The sequence below is a fragment of the Pseudorasbora parva genome, chromosome 5 (genome assembly GCF_024679245.1).
Source record: "Pseudorasbora parva isolate DD20220531a chromosome 5, ASM2467924v1, whole genome shotgun sequence".
Taxonomy (NCBI): domain Eukaryota; kingdom Metazoa; phylum Chordata; class Actinopteri; order Cypriniformes; family Gobionidae; genus Pseudorasbora; species Pseudorasbora parva.
In genome coordinates, this window is record NC_090176.1 from 21,710,447 (window position 1) to 21,729,019 (window position 18,573).

At 38.6% G+C, this 18,573-nt stretch overlaps 1 protein-coding gene across 2 annotated transcripts in view; it reads left to right on the forward strand.

Annotated features, from left to right (window-relative positions):
• Positions 1-7,075: 7,075 nt before the first annotated feature.
• Positions 7,076-18,573, forward strand: part of fn1a (fibronectin 1a) — a 36,888-nt gene continuing 25,390 nt past the window's right edge. For both annotated transcript variants that reach the window (XM_067443467.1, XM_067443468.1), the window contains exons 1-14: positions 7,076-7,721; positions 7,916-8,041; positions 8,259-8,396; positions 8,497-8,628; positions 9,105-9,242; positions 9,547-9,705; positions 10,908-11,105; positions 11,222-11,404; positions 12,817-12,993; positions 14,941-15,096; positions 15,200-15,328; positions 15,505-15,648; positions 18,129-18,250; positions 18,394-18,562. In XM_067443467.1, the coding sequence (XP_067299568.1) occupies positions 7,592-7,721; positions 7,916-8,041; positions 8,259-8,396; positions 8,497-8,628; positions 9,105-9,242; positions 9,547-9,705; positions 10,908-11,105; positions 11,222-11,404; positions 12,817-12,993; positions 14,941-15,096; positions 15,200-15,328; positions 15,505-15,648; positions 18,129-18,250; positions 18,394-18,562 (2,101 nt within the window). In that variant the 5' untranslated portion in view covers positions 7,076-7,591. The remainder of the gene's footprint in view (positions 7,722-7,915; positions 8,042-8,258; positions 8,397-8,496; positions 8,629-9,104; positions 9,243-9,546; positions 9,706-10,907; positions 11,106-11,221; positions 11,405-12,816; positions 12,994-14,940; positions 15,097-15,199; positions 15,329-15,504; positions 15,649-18,128; positions 18,251-18,393; positions 18,563-18,573) is intronic.

The following is an 18,573-nucleotide window of genomic DNA, read 5'->3' on the forward strand; positions in this document are numbered from 1 at the left end:
GATAATGCACTCTAAGAACGGTCTCCCATGCTTTTATTTGCAGATGATTTAGACTCATTTAACAGGATAGGAGAGAACACAGCCAAAGTCTGATTCCCTCCCTCTGGTATTTCATATTGCTGTGCTTGCAGCTCTGATGGAATGGTGGACTGTAAATGCAGCTGGAAACAGGTATAGGTATAGTGCCGGGTAAGAGTGACCTGTCTATATCAGATCATCTGCCAGGACAAAATAACCAGCCATTGTTTTGTGAAAGAGGGCTGTCTGGGATGAGATTGGGATCAGTGGTGAAGGCGCCTCTCATTAGGGATAAAGGGTCATCTTATCATCTCAGCAGGGGCTCTGTTGGATTCACCCTGTCCTCATTTGAGCAGTTTTCCCCTCCGCCCATTCCTCTTTCCACAAAACATTTCCATTGTTGCAAAACACTGAATTTGTGGTTTGTTCACTCCACCCCTAAAACAGAACAGTTGTGTTGAGCAACTTTTCTTTTGTAAGAAATGCATAATATATAATACAGCATTTGAGGCTTCAGTTTATGTTAAAATTCAACATTTCTGATGCTTTTTGATACTCAAAAGTATCACATTGAGACTTTTTGACTTTTCCTAATCCTAGGAAAATTGATGATCAGCATTTCATGCTGGTTCTGTTCTAAGTCACTTCTGTTTAGGTCTTAAAGGACATGCATGTATGATTGTGGCCAAAACTCGTACTGCAATCACTTTCAAATGACTAGAGCGGTGTATCCCCTCTCCCCCTCCCCCTGTCTCGAGGTTGCCAGATCGGCTGCAGGATCAGCAGGAACGTTTGTAGATCTGCAGCTGTAGTAACTAGAGCAGATCTGGCAACCCGGATGGCCAAACACTACTGACTTTGTGATTGGTCGATAGGGGGAGGGTGGCGCTTCAGACCAAAACACAACATGTCAACATCAACATCAGTTGAGGGCTGCAACAACAACTTTTAAATGACAATATCCTGGCCGGACTACTGTTGTCAGTGATATAAGTATTTGAAATTAACATGATTTCTTAATGTCTAGTGACATATCAGGGCCATTGTATGATTCATTGAAATACATTTCTTACATACAGTTCCTTTAAATTTCCCCCCCAAAAGTAATAAATATAATCAATTAATATTACTATTCATTTTTGCCCATTACCCATTGCCCATTAATAATTAATCATATTAATAATTTTTGAATATTATTTATAATGAATTGGTGTCAACACATGACATCCAGCATTTATTAATATGATATTCTAATATTGATCTTACTTATACTACACTGAGGCTAAAGGTCTGATAACAAAAAATCAAGTCAGGAATCTTGGAGTGATTTTGGAGTCAGACCTGAGTTTCAGTAGTCATGTCAAAGCAATAACTAAATCAGCTTACCATCATCTGAAAAATATTGCAAGAATTAGATGCTTTGTTTCCAGGCAAGACTTAGAGAAACTTGTTCATGCTTTCATCACCAGTAGGGTGGACTATTGTAATGGCCTTCTCACCGGCCTTCCCAAAAAGACCATTAGACAGCTGCAGCTCATACAGAACGCTGCTGCCAGGATTCTGAGCAGAACCAGAAAATATGACCATATCACACCAGTCCTCAGGTCTTTACACTGGCTTCCAGTTCCATCTAGGATCGATTTTAAAGTACTACTACTTGTTTATAAATCTCTCAATGACCTAGGACCTCAATACATCGCAGATATGCTGATTAAAAACAAACCCAACAGATCACTCAGACCATCAGGATCAAGTCAGTTAGAAATACCAAGAGTTTACTCAAAGCAAGGAGAGTCTGCCTTTAGCTATTATGCCAGCCGCAGTTGGAACCAGCTTCCTGAACAGATCAGATGTGCTCCAAGCCTCCAACAGTAGCCACATTCAAATCCAGACTCAAAACACATCTGTTTAACTGTGCATTTACTGAATGAGCTCTGATCCACTGTACGTCCGACTGATCGCACCCTATCTATGCATTATTTTTTAAATTCTTTTTATAACTGTTTTAGTTTATCTTTGTTCTTTTCTTTGGTTATCATCATTTTATTATTTTTAATTCTCTTTACATTGTATTCTTTTTCTTATGCATTTTTTATCCCTATTTTAATTCCTTTCTATGTAAAGCACTTTGAATTGCCATTGTGTATGAAATGTGCTATATAAATAAACTTGCCTTGCCTTGCCAACAAGTGTCTCAAAGCCACCACAGAGAAATGTTATAACACAATTTTCAACACACTCAATTGTATCTAATATGATAAAACAGTGCTGTGTTACCCCACATGACTGAAAGAAGCTGAAGCAGCGACTGTGGCACAGTAAAAGTTCAGCTGCTGTCGAGCCGTGTGACGTTCGTCTCTCATTAGCAATCGCTTTGGCTAGTTCTATTGTATTTTGCCACAATGTGTTGTTGCTGTGGTGAAATTGAACCTAAATAGAAATACATAACATACCCTTAAACATGGGACAGGGCCCAGTGTGAGTTTTCCTTCAGTCGGCCCATTCACGATCACCTTCTGGGGGAAGGGGGTACCTCTCAGTCCATTCACAAAGCAGGGGTCGTACCAGTTGCACTGCCCTACGGATGGCCCTGTATTGGAAAAAAATCGCATTATTGACAATTGCATTAGCGCTATAGCAGAGGGTGTCTAAGCAAATGCATAGTTATATTTACAAATGAATTATTTGGGTCTCTGGGACATTGAAGGTATTCCAAACAGTACATGAGGGTTAATGAACGAAAGGGCAGACTATAACTCATTCACAAATCACTAGTAGATTCCATTCTGACTCACAAATCTCAGGAGTGAAGGACAGTGTTGGGGGGAAAAAAATGTGTGCAAACTTCCGCAGAAAAAAACATCAGCCACTTTCTTTTCTGTAAAAGTTTTCCTCTGAAGAAAATGACTCAACAACTTAGTAAGCGTTCCTGTCGTTGAAGTTCTATGTGTGTTTTGCTGTAACTAGGGATAACCTCTGTCCCTCTGAATTTTCTGACTATGGAAAAGGAAATTCTGAGACATCACTGACTAAATGCACATCTGGGTTGTCATGGGAATAAAAGTAAAGTGCCTTTTAGTTCCCTGAGACGTGACGAGAGCATGAGCATTTATTCCCCTTTACCCTCTGACCTCTCTGCAGCGCTATAATAAAAAAGCCAGCAGAAATGTGCGTGCACAAATGAACACAAACGTGCAGAGAGAGACATACAGACAATAAAGAAGCGGCTTCGGCATGATGGACAGTCTGTTAAAATAAACAAACTCCCCTCTAACCGACTAACTTCCTCTGGTAATTTGATACATTTGTGGCTTCCTTTGCCCCTTGTGATCGAGAGCACTTCATGCAGATCCATATAATAACTATTCCACACAAGTGTTTTATGATTAGCATTTTTTTATTTAAGAGGAAAATTTCTGAATCAAACAGAAACTTTTATATTAGTGCACATAATACACACACAAATCTCTCTACAGTCAAAAAAAAGAGTTAAAACTACTTCAGATGGCATAAAATCGATTGAGTTTGGAGGCAGAAGGCAGCAGTTATGGTATTTTGTAGATTCTGTGGGGGTTGCCGGAGTTTAGTGATGTCTGGATAAAACTGATGGGGGTTGCAGCTGTACCCCGCCCCTGTCCTCTGGGAGAATGATGTCATACACTGCAGCGGAGATGTAGAGATTAAAAAGGGCTTAGACATTATCAAAATCCTGTCCCTGTAAGCCACATCAGTTCGCTTGATGGCCATTTTGGAAGTATCCCCGGCAGATGTTTCTATGTGAGCAGTAAGCATGAAAGTACAGTTTCTGTTTACATGAGGAAAAATTGGGCAAATATTCTTGAACTGTCTGTCAATACAGGTGGTAAAACAGAATAATCTAATCAAATGCGTTATACTGGGACGTTTTTTAGTGTCACCAAAAAAAAAAGAAAAAAAAAATATTTACTTATATTTTCAGCAAGGATGCATTAAAAGGAAAACATTTTATATTGTTACAAAGGATTTATATATCAAATAAATGCTGTTCTTTTTCAAAATTTCTATTCATCAAAGAATCCTGAAAAGTATCATGGTTTCCACAAAAATATTACGCTGTTTTCAACATTGATAATAATAAGAAAAGTTTCTTGAGCAGCAAACCAGCACATAGGCCTAGAGTGGTTCAGGGATGACGTATTTTTGTAGGCCAGTCCGGAAGTTAGCATCACCCTGATTTCCTCGACAAAAATCCCAATATGTGTATCCCAATATATTTTTTTTATTTTTATAATCCCAATATATTTTTCCATTGACTTTTGTATTATTGCAGAAAATAAGGCAAATATAAGGTAAATAACCAAACAAAAGCTTATGATTCTTACACGATTTGTTCATCATGGTAATCTTCACAAATTAATACAACTTTTATAAATTTTGGAGTGTAAATGCGATTTAGGTCAAAAGATAAACAGGCTATACGGTCACATGACTTTCACATCACCATTAATTTTCTCATCACTAACTCTTTCAGTCTTTGGTTAAAAATATTTTCTGAGTAACAGTTTGCAAGAGCATAATTATAAAGACGACAAGGCTGTGGAAGTGACTAGATGAGCTTACATGTTGGGCTGATGATGTTTAATGTCCAGACAACCTCTGTAGTGCCATTTAGCCACTTAGTAACAAGTAAAAAATAAATAAATAAAAAAGCCCACTTAAGTGGGTTTTACTAACACGTGACCATATCTTGAGCTTGTCCATCACAGACCTTATTTCAAGTATTTAACCAAAAAACGATTCAAAATATACTCTTTGGCTGCATCCAAAATCGGATACTCTCTTGAGTAGTTGAATACTTCACGACCGCTAAAAAAGATGTTATATATGAATTTTTGTATGTAATCTGGATGGCTACTGCATTAGCCATGTTCTCATTATCATGTCACATACCACTGTCACTTCACTGGGTGAGTGCGTCAGACAGCTTCGGAGATAAAAGTGCTATGTATAGATTTATCAAACTTTTAAAAGCTAAAGTCCCAATAAGTCGGCATGTTCATTTAACTCATCTAAACTAACAAACAGATTTCAAGTTAAATGTTATTTTTTATCATTAAAACTTTTACTTTGTTTTGTAAACTGTATCTTAGACACAGAACCATCATATATCTCCTCGAACAATTCCTTGCTAGTTTTATTTGAGAACTTAATGTATTTCCTGAACACATCTGTCAACATTTTCATGAACTATGGATGTTTCTGGAATAATGTTGTGCAGCAATGCACAAAAACATTGGCTTTGAGTCATTCATTGAGTCATAGCAACTGCAGCCAAATGTGCTCACATATTGTTAGAGGAGACAGATCTCATGGGTTCACTCTTTGTGTGTTCACCTCCATGATGCAGCAGCTTTAGGTTCAGTCTCTGGAACTTCTCTCCTTTTCATGAAAATCCCCCAAACAAGAACATATTTGCCACTTAGAGAAACCAAAGCAACCCCGACATGTGCGTACTGAAAGGCACATTTTGGGAAAATCAAAACTGATTCATACAGACCATCGATGACAATGTGGGCTGCATTGGGAAACCACAAGAGCAACATGTTGCAAGAGTCATCCAAATTCAAAGGAGAAAACTGGATTAACTAAGATGCTTAAAGAGCAGCAAAATGTCGTTAAAACTTTGTGGACACAAGTCTTTATAGGCTAAGCCCATTAAGAGAGAGAGATATCTTGGATATCAGCTCATAAGCATAGATTGCATTCATTATGGGAGAGGATAAAGAAAGACTGAGGAACAGCGGGGAGACAGACATGTAGAATAAAGCATGAGTCAAACCAAACATCTGGCCCAAAAATCACTGAATCATATGTTGAACAGACATTTGTCTGATCTTATCATATAAAGAATTGAACTACATGGTGGTATGGTTATTGCAAACACAGAAAGCTCAGCGAGCAGTTTCTAAAAGTCTGATGATGTTTAAATAGGAGCTCTGTCAGCACAGTGATCTCCATTCATAGAGAGAGGGGTACATTTTTAAAATGAGAGGGTGTTGACATCAGCCCTGCATTTACATAAATGACCTGCAAGATGCCTTAAAGATAAGACATACAGACGGAGATAGATCCATCAAGCTGTGAGTAACAGGAAAGGTAAAATGAAAAACATCATGTTACTGTATAACCCTCACTCTAGCAAAACTGCCTATATTAGGCCCACATCACATCAAGGTCACTGCTTACCATGTTTGGGACATATTTAGTGATCTGTAATACATTCTTTCTTGATTCCAAATGTGCTTACCCATTGAAATGATTACATCACCCCACATATCGGCCAATGAATATTTGAGGCAAATCTTCTAGTGAAGCAAAAATAGAATGATGGGTCTAGTGGTGTTTTTATATCATTGACAACACTGGAGTTTCAGCCTTATACTCTGAAGACTTTTATAAAGGTTAAATCAGATGCACCATAGGCTTCTATTCACAAGGAGTAATGAGATGTAGAAATATGTAGGTCTAGAAACTTTATAGAGTGACAGTGGGGTTCCTTAGATGAACATATTCAAATTTCAGCCTCCAAGCTTGCTGGAAAAATGACAAAAGCCAAGACGTCAAAGGAATTTTGCAACCCTGAACCCATAGTTGCAATTTTGCAATGGTGTTTCTTTTTCTGAGAAAAAAAAAAGGTTTCAAATCATGACTTTAAATAAATATATGTATTACATTTATATTTACAAAAAAAAATGGTTTCCTAAAACACTTTTAAGGAGGAAAAGATATAAAATGCATCATTATTGTCAACGATAGAGTCACTGAGGGTTAAACACTGTTCAGCATGTTGGTGACTGCCATGTAAACTCAGAACTAAAATGTCTAAAAGAAAGAGTCTTTTAATTAACAGCTATATCTGTGTCTTATGAGTCTTCGTTCAATCGTTATGTCTTTTTAAGGGTGACAGTAAACTGAGAATGACTTTATTTCGCCACCAGGGAAGTATTATCAAAGCTAGGAGTTTGTCTAATTGGTTTCAGATGGGTGCAGCCCTGAACCATCTGTGAATGGGACGTTGGACATTCATGCGCTCCAACTGTAGCATGATCTCTATTAGATTAGTACAGTCACAGGCTTCCTCAAACAGACAGATTTGGGTCATTATTGCACACTGGCGTGTTGGGTTAACAATATTTATCAAACAAAAGCTGAGTGCACTACACCGAGAGTGCTTGTTTGCTAGCGTTAGCTTCATCATCCTAAACTTTTTGCCCAAAAAGCGAGCTTCAGATTGAGTGTCTGTCTGCATGGCTGGCCGACGCTCTCATACGCGTGTGCAGGGGTAGTTCCTCCTCCAGGGCGGAATGTTGAGGTCAAATAAAAGCGCTCCGCACATCTGAGCTCTCCGCAGAGGTGCGCGTGAGAGCAGAAGGGGCAGGACGCACAGGGAGGGAAACGCACAAGAGGGAACTTGGAGACTGAAAGAGGCTGTAGTGACCCTGAATCCCAAAGCCAGAGTACTACTGCGTCTCCTCGAACCTAGGAAAGGAAGGGTTCAGTATTTGTTTACTTGTGTTTCATCTCACCTGTGAAAATGTCCGGTGGCCCTTTGGGCACGGCGTTGGCAGTGGCTTTGCTCGTCTGCACTGTGCAGTGTATGCCGAAAGGAACGGGGAAACATAGGAGACAAGCTCAGGAACACTCTGTGTCATCCGTGTCCCAAGGTATGCGGTCCTGCATTTGTTTGTTTTTGTTTTGATTATTTTGAAATCGTAAATTTTACGCACGTAAAATGTTAATTAAAAGATGGGAAATGTACAGTAGTGATTCGTTTTTTTTTTTTTTTTTTTTTTTTTGTGTGCGTGATCGTTGTTTTTTGTTGATAAAGCTCAGAAGCGTTCTCTTGTGTCGTATGCAGATGGCTGTATTGAAAATAGTCGGTTTTATGAAGTTGGAGAGAAGTGGGAGCGCAGTTTTCTGGGAAACACACTGATCTGCACTTGTCATGGAGTTTCTGGAATAAAGTGTAAATCGAAGCCTGATGGTGAGTGCCTTTCGGTTGGTTTTATTCTCTGGGACACAGAACTGGAATGCATTTGAATTAATAACTAACACACACACACACACACACACACACACACACACATATATATATATATATATATATATATATATATATATATATATATATATATATATATAGCATGACAAGTTAAGTTTGAAGTATAGTATGAAGAACATGTGTCCATGTGTTTTCCCAGCTGAAGAGACCTGCTATGATAAAGTAAACTCTCGTTCCTATCGGGTCGGGGAGACTTATGAGAGGCCCAAGGATGGGATGATCTGGGACTGCACTTGCATTGGCTCTGGCAGAGGGAAAATCAGTTGCACCATTGCAAGTGGGTAGACTGGAACTTTCCTTCACTGTACTTAACCGCTCTTTGGGAATTACAGTTTTGGGAGTTGTGCTGCTCTTTACCTACTTGGACTCTGTTGTAGACCGCTGTCATGAAGGAGGGCACTCCTACAAGATTGGAGACACATGGAAGAGACCCCATGACACCGGAGACTACATGCTGGAGTGCGTGTGTTTGGGAAATGGGAAAGGAGAGTGGACCTGCAAACCTGTTGGTGAGTTTTGGCATTTAAAGACCCCATCAAGATTTTTCTCTGTACGTTTGTGTCGGTATTATGATTGTATACTTTCAAACATTGTTAGCAGATTACTTTTAGCAGATATATGCATTTTAAAATTGACTTTCACTTCTGGGAAAACAGACCAAAATAATTGATGACTCATCCTGCACTATATAGATTTTGTCCAATCAAATGCTCTCTAGAATGAGAATGTATTTTGCCTTTCTACCACCAAGCAAATCACGGTCATCATAACACTGGCAAACTATCTGCAATTCAATATGTCCCACCCAAATTCCCTTTTTCAATATAAAATATGTTGACACAGGAACTAATCTTGAATCATGAAGTAATTTAATGGCCTCTGTAATTAATTACAGTGGTTTTGCTCATGATGGAAAGGAACTTAAATGTTATGTTATAGTTTTAACATCCTCATATTATTAAACCCTTTTTTTTTCTTTTAAAAGCGGAGCGCTGTTTTGACAATGCAGCTAGCGCATCCTACATGGTTGGTGAAACCTGGGAGAAACCTTACCAGGGCTGGATGATGGTAGACTGCACCTGCCTCGGGGAAGGAAATGGACGTATTACATGCACATCCAGAAGTAAGAACCCCCCCCTTTTAGAATAATGGAACAGTCCAAACCACACACAACTCCCTTTCCCAATCTTCCATCTGTCCAACTGGATTTCACTTTAATTATCCACTCAAAGTGCATTTAAAACCTCTGGCATCAGCACAATAACTCGTTTTACTGGGTAGAAGAGGGAAAAACTTTAACTTTACAGTGTTTTATTAAAATGTTGTTAACTCAGAAGAGCTTTACCAGTTATTTTGTTAGTTATGAAGAACCGCAACATGGTTCTGATGAGAGACATCTGCATTGTATGATTGTGTGTGTCTCACAGACCGCTGTAACGACCAAGACACACGCACTTCTTACCGGATCGGGGACACATGGAGCAAGACAGATTCTCAAGGACATGTGCTACAGTGTTTGTGTACTGGAAATGGACGTGGAGAGTGGAAGTGCGAGAGACATGCATCACTGCACACTACTAGCCTGGGTAAGAACCTTTATTAAATGTATTATTTATAAATGTATCTTTATTTAATGCCAATTAAAAATAAAACAATAAAATATAAATATTAAATGAAAACCTTAAAATAATAATAGTTGAAGCACTAAAACTGAAACTAAAAAAAAAATTACTAATAGAAATGCTAAACAAAATTACTCATTAAAACTAAAAGGAAAATTTTAAAATATAAACAAACATCTGTGTGTATCATTAGTTTAAAAAAAATACTTGATTCTTTTAGTTTTTACCTTATTAATAATAAAAAGCTTGAATGTTTGATCTTGTGGGCATGTGGGCGGGAAAAATATGCCCCTTTCTGCTGATTGGTCAACCAAACATTAAATAGTGCAGTCATCAGTTGTTCCTCAGTTCCGCGCAACAGAATAATAGTCATCCGCTGCTACTGTTGTTTGAGTTCTTAAAGCGTTTATTGCAGCAACATTTCATCACTTTCTCATCAAGCAACCAAACTAACGAATGGCTCGACACAAACATGTGGTGTCTGTCAGGAGTTAGTAAGCACATAGGGCTTTCTTCTGTGTTGACATAGATTCACTAAGGCTAACTATGCATACCAGTCAAACAGGCCATTTTAGGTGAAATTTCAGAAATATGGATTAGTCTACAAAAAATGTCATTCCAAACCCATTTGCAGGTTTTTTTGGTCATACAACACTTTTCTACAGTTCAAAGTGGCCACATTTATCAAGCTCCAAAACACTAAAAGCAAAAATTCACTATGAAAGCAGTGTATTTCAAATACACCAAAAGGGTTGGATGCCACTTGCATTAAATATCTTTTGACAAAACATCATGATGTCCAACATATTTATTTTGAGAGCTGTATATCTTTATTTCTTAGCATTTTAGGCAAGATTGGTAATATAACAAAATTTACATTTTGCAGTGGGCCCCTAGTGATTTGAGTATCACTGATGTAGATGGAAAAAGTCAGATTTACTAAAGAGGGCAAATTACAGTGAGAAAGCAATTTTTTTTAAAAACAGTAAGGTCATCCACAAAAATAACTCTGCCCACACCTTTTCACCACTAATTTTGCTCTGGATGTCTTTAGTAAATTTTGTCAGTAGTTTTTTAATACAAAAAAGGTGGTTTGCACCGGTGCAAGCTTTTAGTAAATCTGGCCCTACAGTAAAAGTGTATCCACATGTTATTTTGTGCTCTAGGTACTGGGTCTCGTGTGGTGACCAATGTCCAGCCTGCGGTGTTCCAGCCGCATGCTGTGCCTGAACACCCCGTGGAGGGATCCTGTCTGACAGACGCAGGTGTTTCCTACGCCTTGGGAATGCGGTGGATGAAGACCCAAGGCAACAAACAGATGTTGTGTACGTGCTTGGGGAACGGTGTCAGCTGTGAAGAGTCAGGTTAGTGTTTTTGTTCATCGGGTTGGTCTGTTTTATGGGATTGAATCTGCTGCTGTTCGTTTAGATTGAATGCTGTGCTCTCTTTTTTTACATTCTCTTTTTTCATGTGTGTATAGAGAGCCAGTCCCAGGTGTATGGTGGGAGCTCAGGTGGCCAGCCGTGCGTCTTCCCTTTTGTGTTCAGGGGGAAAACTTTCTACTCCTGCATATCCGAGGGAAGGAGTGATGGGCAGCTTTGGTGCAGCACCTCATCAGACTTTGAGAAGGACTACAAGTACTCCTTCTGTACCAGCAAACATGGTGAGTTTATATACACTACCGTTCAAAAGATTGAGCTTGGTAAGTTAGTATGTCTTATGCCCACCCAGACTGGATTTATTAGCATTTATTATTTGCACTAATATTGCAAAATATCTCTCAAATTATCTCAATTTAAATGTTTTAATTTTTAATTTTGTAATTTATTTCTGTGATGCAAAGCTGAATTTTCAGCATCATTAGACCAGTCCAGTACATGATCCTTCAGAAATCATTCTGATATGCTAGTTTGGTGCTCAAGAAATATTGCTATTATTATCAATGTTGAAAACCATTTATTTGAAATGGTTTACTGTCACTTTTGAATAATGTAATGCATCTTTGCTGAATAAAAGCATGTATTAAAAAAATGGTAGTGCGATTCTTAAAAAAAAGGATATCTAGTTTGATTTTCGTTTTATTTTTGCTTCTATCTACATAATTTAACTACTCATGTCATATGGTGGTTTAGGGGTTAAAGCTCTGGGCTGTTGGTTCAAACCTTGAGTGAGCCATGTACCCGTGAGCAGGGTCCTTCAAAGGGTTGATTCATCCAAAAATGAAAATGATGTCTTTATTGGCTCATCCTAATGTCGTTCCACACCCGTAAGACCTCAGTTCATCTTCGGAACACAGTTTAAGATATTTTATATTTAGTCCGAGAGCGTGTGTAAGTGTATGCACACTATACTGTCCATGTCCAGAAAGGGAATAAAAACATAATCAAAGTAGTCCATATGTCACATTAGTTAGTTCATTAGAATCTCTTGAAGCATTGAAAATACATTTTGGTCCAAAAATCACAAAAACTACGACTTTATTCAGCATTGTCAGTTTGGTTTTCAATCATCAAATAAAGAGTCAAATTGTTGTGAATCAGCGTATTGATTCATGAATCGGATCGCCTGCCAAACTGCTGAAATCACGTGACATTGGTAATCTGAATCATGAATCAATACGCTGATTCACAACCATTCAAATCTTTATTTGAGGATTGAAAACCAAACCGGAAGAGAAGACAATGCTGAATAAAGTCATAGTTTTTGTGATTTTTATTTTGTTGTTGTTGTTGACCAAAATGTATTTTTGATGCTTCAAGAGATTCTAATAAACTGACTAATGTCACATATCGACTACTAGGATTATGTTTTTATTCCCTTTCTGGACCTGGACAGTATAGTGTGCATTCACTTTTATTGAAGGAAAAGAAAAGCTCTCTGACTTATATAAAACATCTTAAACTGTGTGGAACGACATTAGGGTCATTAATGACATCAATTTCATTTTTGGGTGAACTTAACCCTTTAACCCCAGGGTCTTTTGGGGGGATTGTCCTTGACATAAATTTTTTTGAAAGTCAAAACTTTTCCTTGAAACTGTTGCTGTTTTTCACTGGTAAATATCTTAATTTTTAGTCATGGTCACAACCAGAGGAGGAAACTCCAATGGCGCACTCTGTCAGTTCCCATTCCTCTACAACGGCCGTAACTACACTGACTGCACCGCTGACGGCAGGAGAGATGGCATGAAATGGTGCGGCACAACTTATAACTATGACCGAGAGCAGCGGTTTGGCTTCTGTCCCATGGCAGGTAAGTGCCAGTTTTAAACTAGCAATAAATGTTAGAGCCAGAGAGAGAGAGAGAGAGAGAGAGAGTGAGAGTAACAGGCTAGGACTTGACTAAAGCTTGGCTCATAAGAAGATGGAGAACTATAATGTTATGAAAGCACTTTAGTCCTGTAGCTATCCTGGGTGGCGTTTCTCAAAAGTTGATCGTAGAGACCATTGGTGGAACTTTGGCTTACGAAGCTTTTAGGAGACACAACCTTAGATCTTAATAACGTGCCTTGAGCAAATTATTTTATCCTAAACTTCTAATACGATATTGAGAAACGTTGCAATCAGATTGAATATATAAAATAAGTCTCACAACTTTTTAATTTACCTTGTGGTCTGTGTTTGAAGAGATCTGGTAACAGTTAAGACAAGGATGTTAACTACGTGGAATAAAAGATCACTTGGCACCTATTCAGCCATATTTACATAAACACCTCCTTCTGACTGAGCTTTGATGGGTGTCTCTGTCACCAAGGTGCCAGTTAGAGCCAAGCGAACCGTGGGGAGTTTATTGATAGTGGTGGGTTTCAGTGATCTGACATAGATTGAAACCAGGGCTGCTCTTTGTGTTTCACTGTAGTGTTTGTTTTGTAGGGGGCAGGGATTTCTGTCCCAACACAGGAACCATTGTCATGCATCAGCTGTTGTTTTTTCTTCAGTGTAATATATTACTTACTTTACTGAATTTGCAAAATGTGGAAAAGAACTTTCAATACTTATACTTTGGAAGCTGCAGCCATTGTTTAAGCACACATTTCTGCCCGTCTGTGATAGCCGTGGCCCCTCAGCTGTGTGGGGCTGCAGACGGAGGGAGGTTGGCTTTGGACCAGAGTCTGGCTGGCAGTGAAGAATATATATCTGGCTCCTCTCCAGGGCAGCTGTGTAGCCTCCTCCACTCTTAACCTTGGAGATATTTCCGCACTCTCATCCTCATTTATTAATCAAATACACCAATCAATGATATCCCAGTTAAAACAATGAGGCTGTTTGTAAGGAACTGCTTTGAGCTTTATGGATCTATGATCATTAAAATTGAGTTATAGCTGTTTGAGCCTAAGTGACCCGCTAATTACTCATTCAACTAACCGGATTTGGTCTCTTCCTCAAGCAAAATTATTAACTTTGGCGTTAGCTTAAAAGCTACAAATATCACTCTTAGGCCTGTCATGATTATGAATTATGTGGTGATGGTTAATTTTCATATAAATAATTGTGATTTAATGATTTAAAGGGTGAGATCTCCCAAAAATGAAAGTTCTGTCATTAATTACTCACCCCCATGTCGCTCCAAACCCGTAAGACTTTCGCTTGCCTTCGAAACCCAAATTATGATATTTAATGCAATCTGAGAGCTTTCTTTCCCTCCATTCAATACTTTATTCCATATGAAGAAAGGCCTTTGATTGTAATAATAATTGCAATTAGACCAAATTACCATGGTCAAACGATTAATCAATAATCGTGACAAGCTTATGTACACCCTTAAGTTCCCCTTGGCCCGTTCACACCAAGCATAAGAATTAAATCTAACAATACAGATATATCCTGCTTTAAAGAGTGCATGCATTTAAAACGGCAGAGGACAAAACTGCAGCATGCGTTGAGAAGAAACAGAAAGTTATTGTGCGTTTATGTGGCCGCTAATATAGTTGTCTTTATAGTTGTTGCTTTTTGGCGTGAACAGGCCTTTCTTGTTGTTCTTTGAAGGATTTAGATGGTTGTGTTTGTGAAAAGTCCTTAAGTGCTTCCAAAATAGAGATATGTTCTTGTCTCATTGGCTGATCCACCTTAAATGTTTTTAGAAGGACAGTCGAGGAGAATTTAAATCTAGAGTTTTGCGAATAATGTCATCAAGTAAATCAATTAAACATATTTCTGCTGTTTACTGATGTTAGTGTTGATCTTGATCGGTTTCCTTCAGCTCATGAGGAGGTGTGTACCACTGGCGAGGGTATGATGCATCGTGTGGGAGATCAGTGGGACAGACGCCATGATGTTCTGGGTCACATGATGCGCTGTACGTGTGTGGGCAATGGTCGTGGAGAATGGAGCTGCATTGCTTACTCACAAATCAAAGGTAAGGGTTGTCATCTCCCATTTGTAAGTTATGTGAGTTTATAGGGGTTTGTAGAATAAGTGATTAATTTATAGGAAAAAATACATGTCTTTTCTTCTTTCAGACCAGTGCATTGTGGATCATTTGACCTACGAAGTAAATCAGACTTTCACTAAACAGCATGAGGAAGGCTACATGATGAACTGCACCTGTTTCGGCCAAGGCCGTGGACGCTGGAAGTGTGACGCTATTGGTAAGCCAGCTACATCTACGGTTTCATCAATTAGAACTGAAATGGGGAATTTGTCTTCATTTGCTTAAATGAACTTTTCTTGAAACAATTAGAGTGCCTCTTCCTCAAAATTGGAGCCTAAGGATTATCAGTTTTAATAGCAGGATAATGACTGTTACTCCGATTTCCATTTCCAGATCAGTGCCAGGAGCCAGAGACTAGAGTGTTCTATCAGATTGGAGAGTCCTGGGACAAACTTATTCAGGGAATTCACTACAGATGTTACTGCTATGGAAATGGCATCGGGGAGTTGAGTTGCGAGCCTCAGCAGTCTTTCTCTGGTAAGTAAACAGCATCTTTTGTATTTTATTTTTATGGGGCACGTCCCCTCTCTCTCACGCACACCCACACACATTCACTATCTTTGTGGGGACTCTCCATAGATGTAATGGTTTTTATACCATACAAACTGGACATTCTATCCCCCTACACTGCCCCTACCCCTAAACCTACCCATCACAGGAACCATTCTGCATTTTTACATTTTCCACAAAAAAACCTCATCCTGTATGATTTATAAGCCTTTTGAAAAGTGGGGACTGCTGGCTGGTCCCCATAATGTTGTTGATCTCAGGTTTTACTATCCTTATGGGGACATTTGGTCCCCACAATGTAATATAAACAAGGAGACACACACACACACACACAGAGTATGTGGGTCACACTGTGTACTATAAGTAGTCTTGTGGGCATGGGTGGGGAGAGGATTGGAAGTCAAAGGCTTCCAGATGTTTACTGAGAGCAAGTGTGCTGTTTGCCATTTCTCCCAGGTGTTTTGTTGAAGTGGTGATTAGGGTTTGCTCTTCCTTGTGATCTTTTCTTTTACAACGGACAAATGCTCGTCCTCTTGCAACACTTGAAATCAAGGATGTTGGTTTTAAGATGCCCTCATCCACACCTTGATTTGGGTGGGCCCATGCCTTGTGTTTACCGTCTGTTCTTTTGAAGTTCCCTGGAGAAAGGAGAAAGGCACACACCCAATCAACACAGCTGTCTCAATCACCCCCTGCATCCCTTTTGGCACTGTTTGTTTGTCTTTGAGTTTTTTCGTCCTGTGTTGGGAATTAGTTTGAATTTCAACCAAAACTGTTACTTTTTCTGCTTGCACGGCATCTGTAAAGTAAACCAGCTAGGGCTGGATGGAATGACAGTGGAAACGTTTAACTGGTCATGTAAAAAAAAAAAAACATTCAAAATTAAGAAACTATAGCATGCTTTTCCAAATCTAGATAGCTTTGTTGATTTGGGAATGATTTTATTTTGACGTTGTTCCATACCATGCCTGTTTGTGCATAAATTGCCTATTTAATATTGACTTCAAATAATGACATTCAGTTATATTTATAATTCACTATTGTTTTTTGTTAGTGTAAAGCCATTTCTGTACTGTCTTATCGATTGTTGGTTTGTTATGTGATCTATACACTACCTTTCAAAAGTTTGGGGCTAATATTTGTCTTTTATGCTCTCCAAGGCTGCATTTATTAGATACAAAATACAGCAAAAAAATTATATTGTGAAATATTATTACAATTGAAAATATATTTTTTTGTATATTTTTAAATGTAATTTATTCTTGTGATGCAAAGCTGAATTTGCAGCAGTCATTACTTCAGTGTCACATGATCCTTCAGAAATCTTTGAAGAATAGAAAGTTAAGAAGAACAGCGTGCATTTGAAATGGAAATCTTTTTTAATATTGCAATTGTCTTTACTGTTACTTTTTTTAAAAATGTAATGCGTCCTTGCTGAGTGAAAGTTTTAATTTCTTCCAAAAATCATACTGACCCCAGACTTCTGAATGCTAGTGAATACGTTTTTCTACAATGACCGTGATATAAAATTAATAAACAATTAATTTGGTCATATTACCCATCACTAATGACCAGTACTTTATGTTGTTTATCTTAATACATTCCTTTTTTATCACAAAATTATTTTTTGCTAATTATATGTATTTATACACAACCACAACCAAGATCTGACAAGGTCTACATTAATCAAGTTTTCCCTCTTTGTGAGAGCTTGTTGGGGTCAGAAGTCCTCCCTTTGCTTATTGAGTGGAGCAACCCCAGAGCAATATCCTTCAGTAATGGCGTCCAGCTGTGAGAAGGCTGGGAACAGTGGGGGTGAGGCTGGTGCAGGCTGGCGGAACGTAATGCAGACTAAGTGAACTTTAAGTGCTGTACACAGACTACCCTCATGGCTGTAATTGGGAGAAATGGGGACCAGATTTAAATCAGAAGCAATTTGAGGATATTGCTATATAAGGCTACATGAGTTTTAAATTCAGTGTTGAGAAATAAGAGATTTTCCACTTCAGAACAGTTGCTGAGGGTTTCAGAATTGTTGTGACTGTAAAAACAGTTTGTCTGTTAGATTAAAAGGTTTGAAAGCCTGAGACCGTTGTGGTGGTCCTCTTATCCTCATGTCTCAGTGCTGAAACTGTGGTAAGAATCTCACAAGCTAGTGCTACGTTTCCCATTTCAGTGTCTCCCAAAAGGAACAGAACACACTAAAGCTAAAACAGTTTTTTTCCTCTTTCCTAGAACACCTTTATGCATTTTTTAGGCCACAAAACATCTCGGCTCGTTCTCAATATGAATGTGGTGAAAACACTGCTCAATACTCTGTATTTGTTGTCGTACAGTATTAGCATGATGAGCTACTAGCATTGTATAATTTTGCAATTTACAAGTATGGGTGCTCTTGGCTGTAAATATTATTTAAATTCTGAATATTTTATATACCTCTCTATCAGGTGGTCATCGTCCAGTCCAGGTGATTATATCAGAATCTGGCAACCAGCCCAACTCCCACCCCATCCAATGGAACGCCCCGGCTTCTGCACACATCACACAGTACATACTCAAATGGAGGCCGGTGAGTCTCTTTAGTGGCGTAAACTTTACTTTTTGAATCAAATTGAGCACTGATTACCTTAGAGAGGTTATTTATCTAATACAGAATAGTGAGTGATAGTTGAGCTGCAACCCACTATTTTTTTGTATTATTTTTTTTTACAGAAAAACACCCATATCCAATGGATGGAGGTCACTATTCCAGGCCATCTGAACTCTTACACTATCGCAGGACTGAAGCCAGGAGTCATTTACGAGGGCCAACTCATCAGCATCCTGCGTTTTGGACGTAGAGAAACCACTCGTTTTGATTTCTCCACCGTGCAAGGCTCATGTAGGTCATTC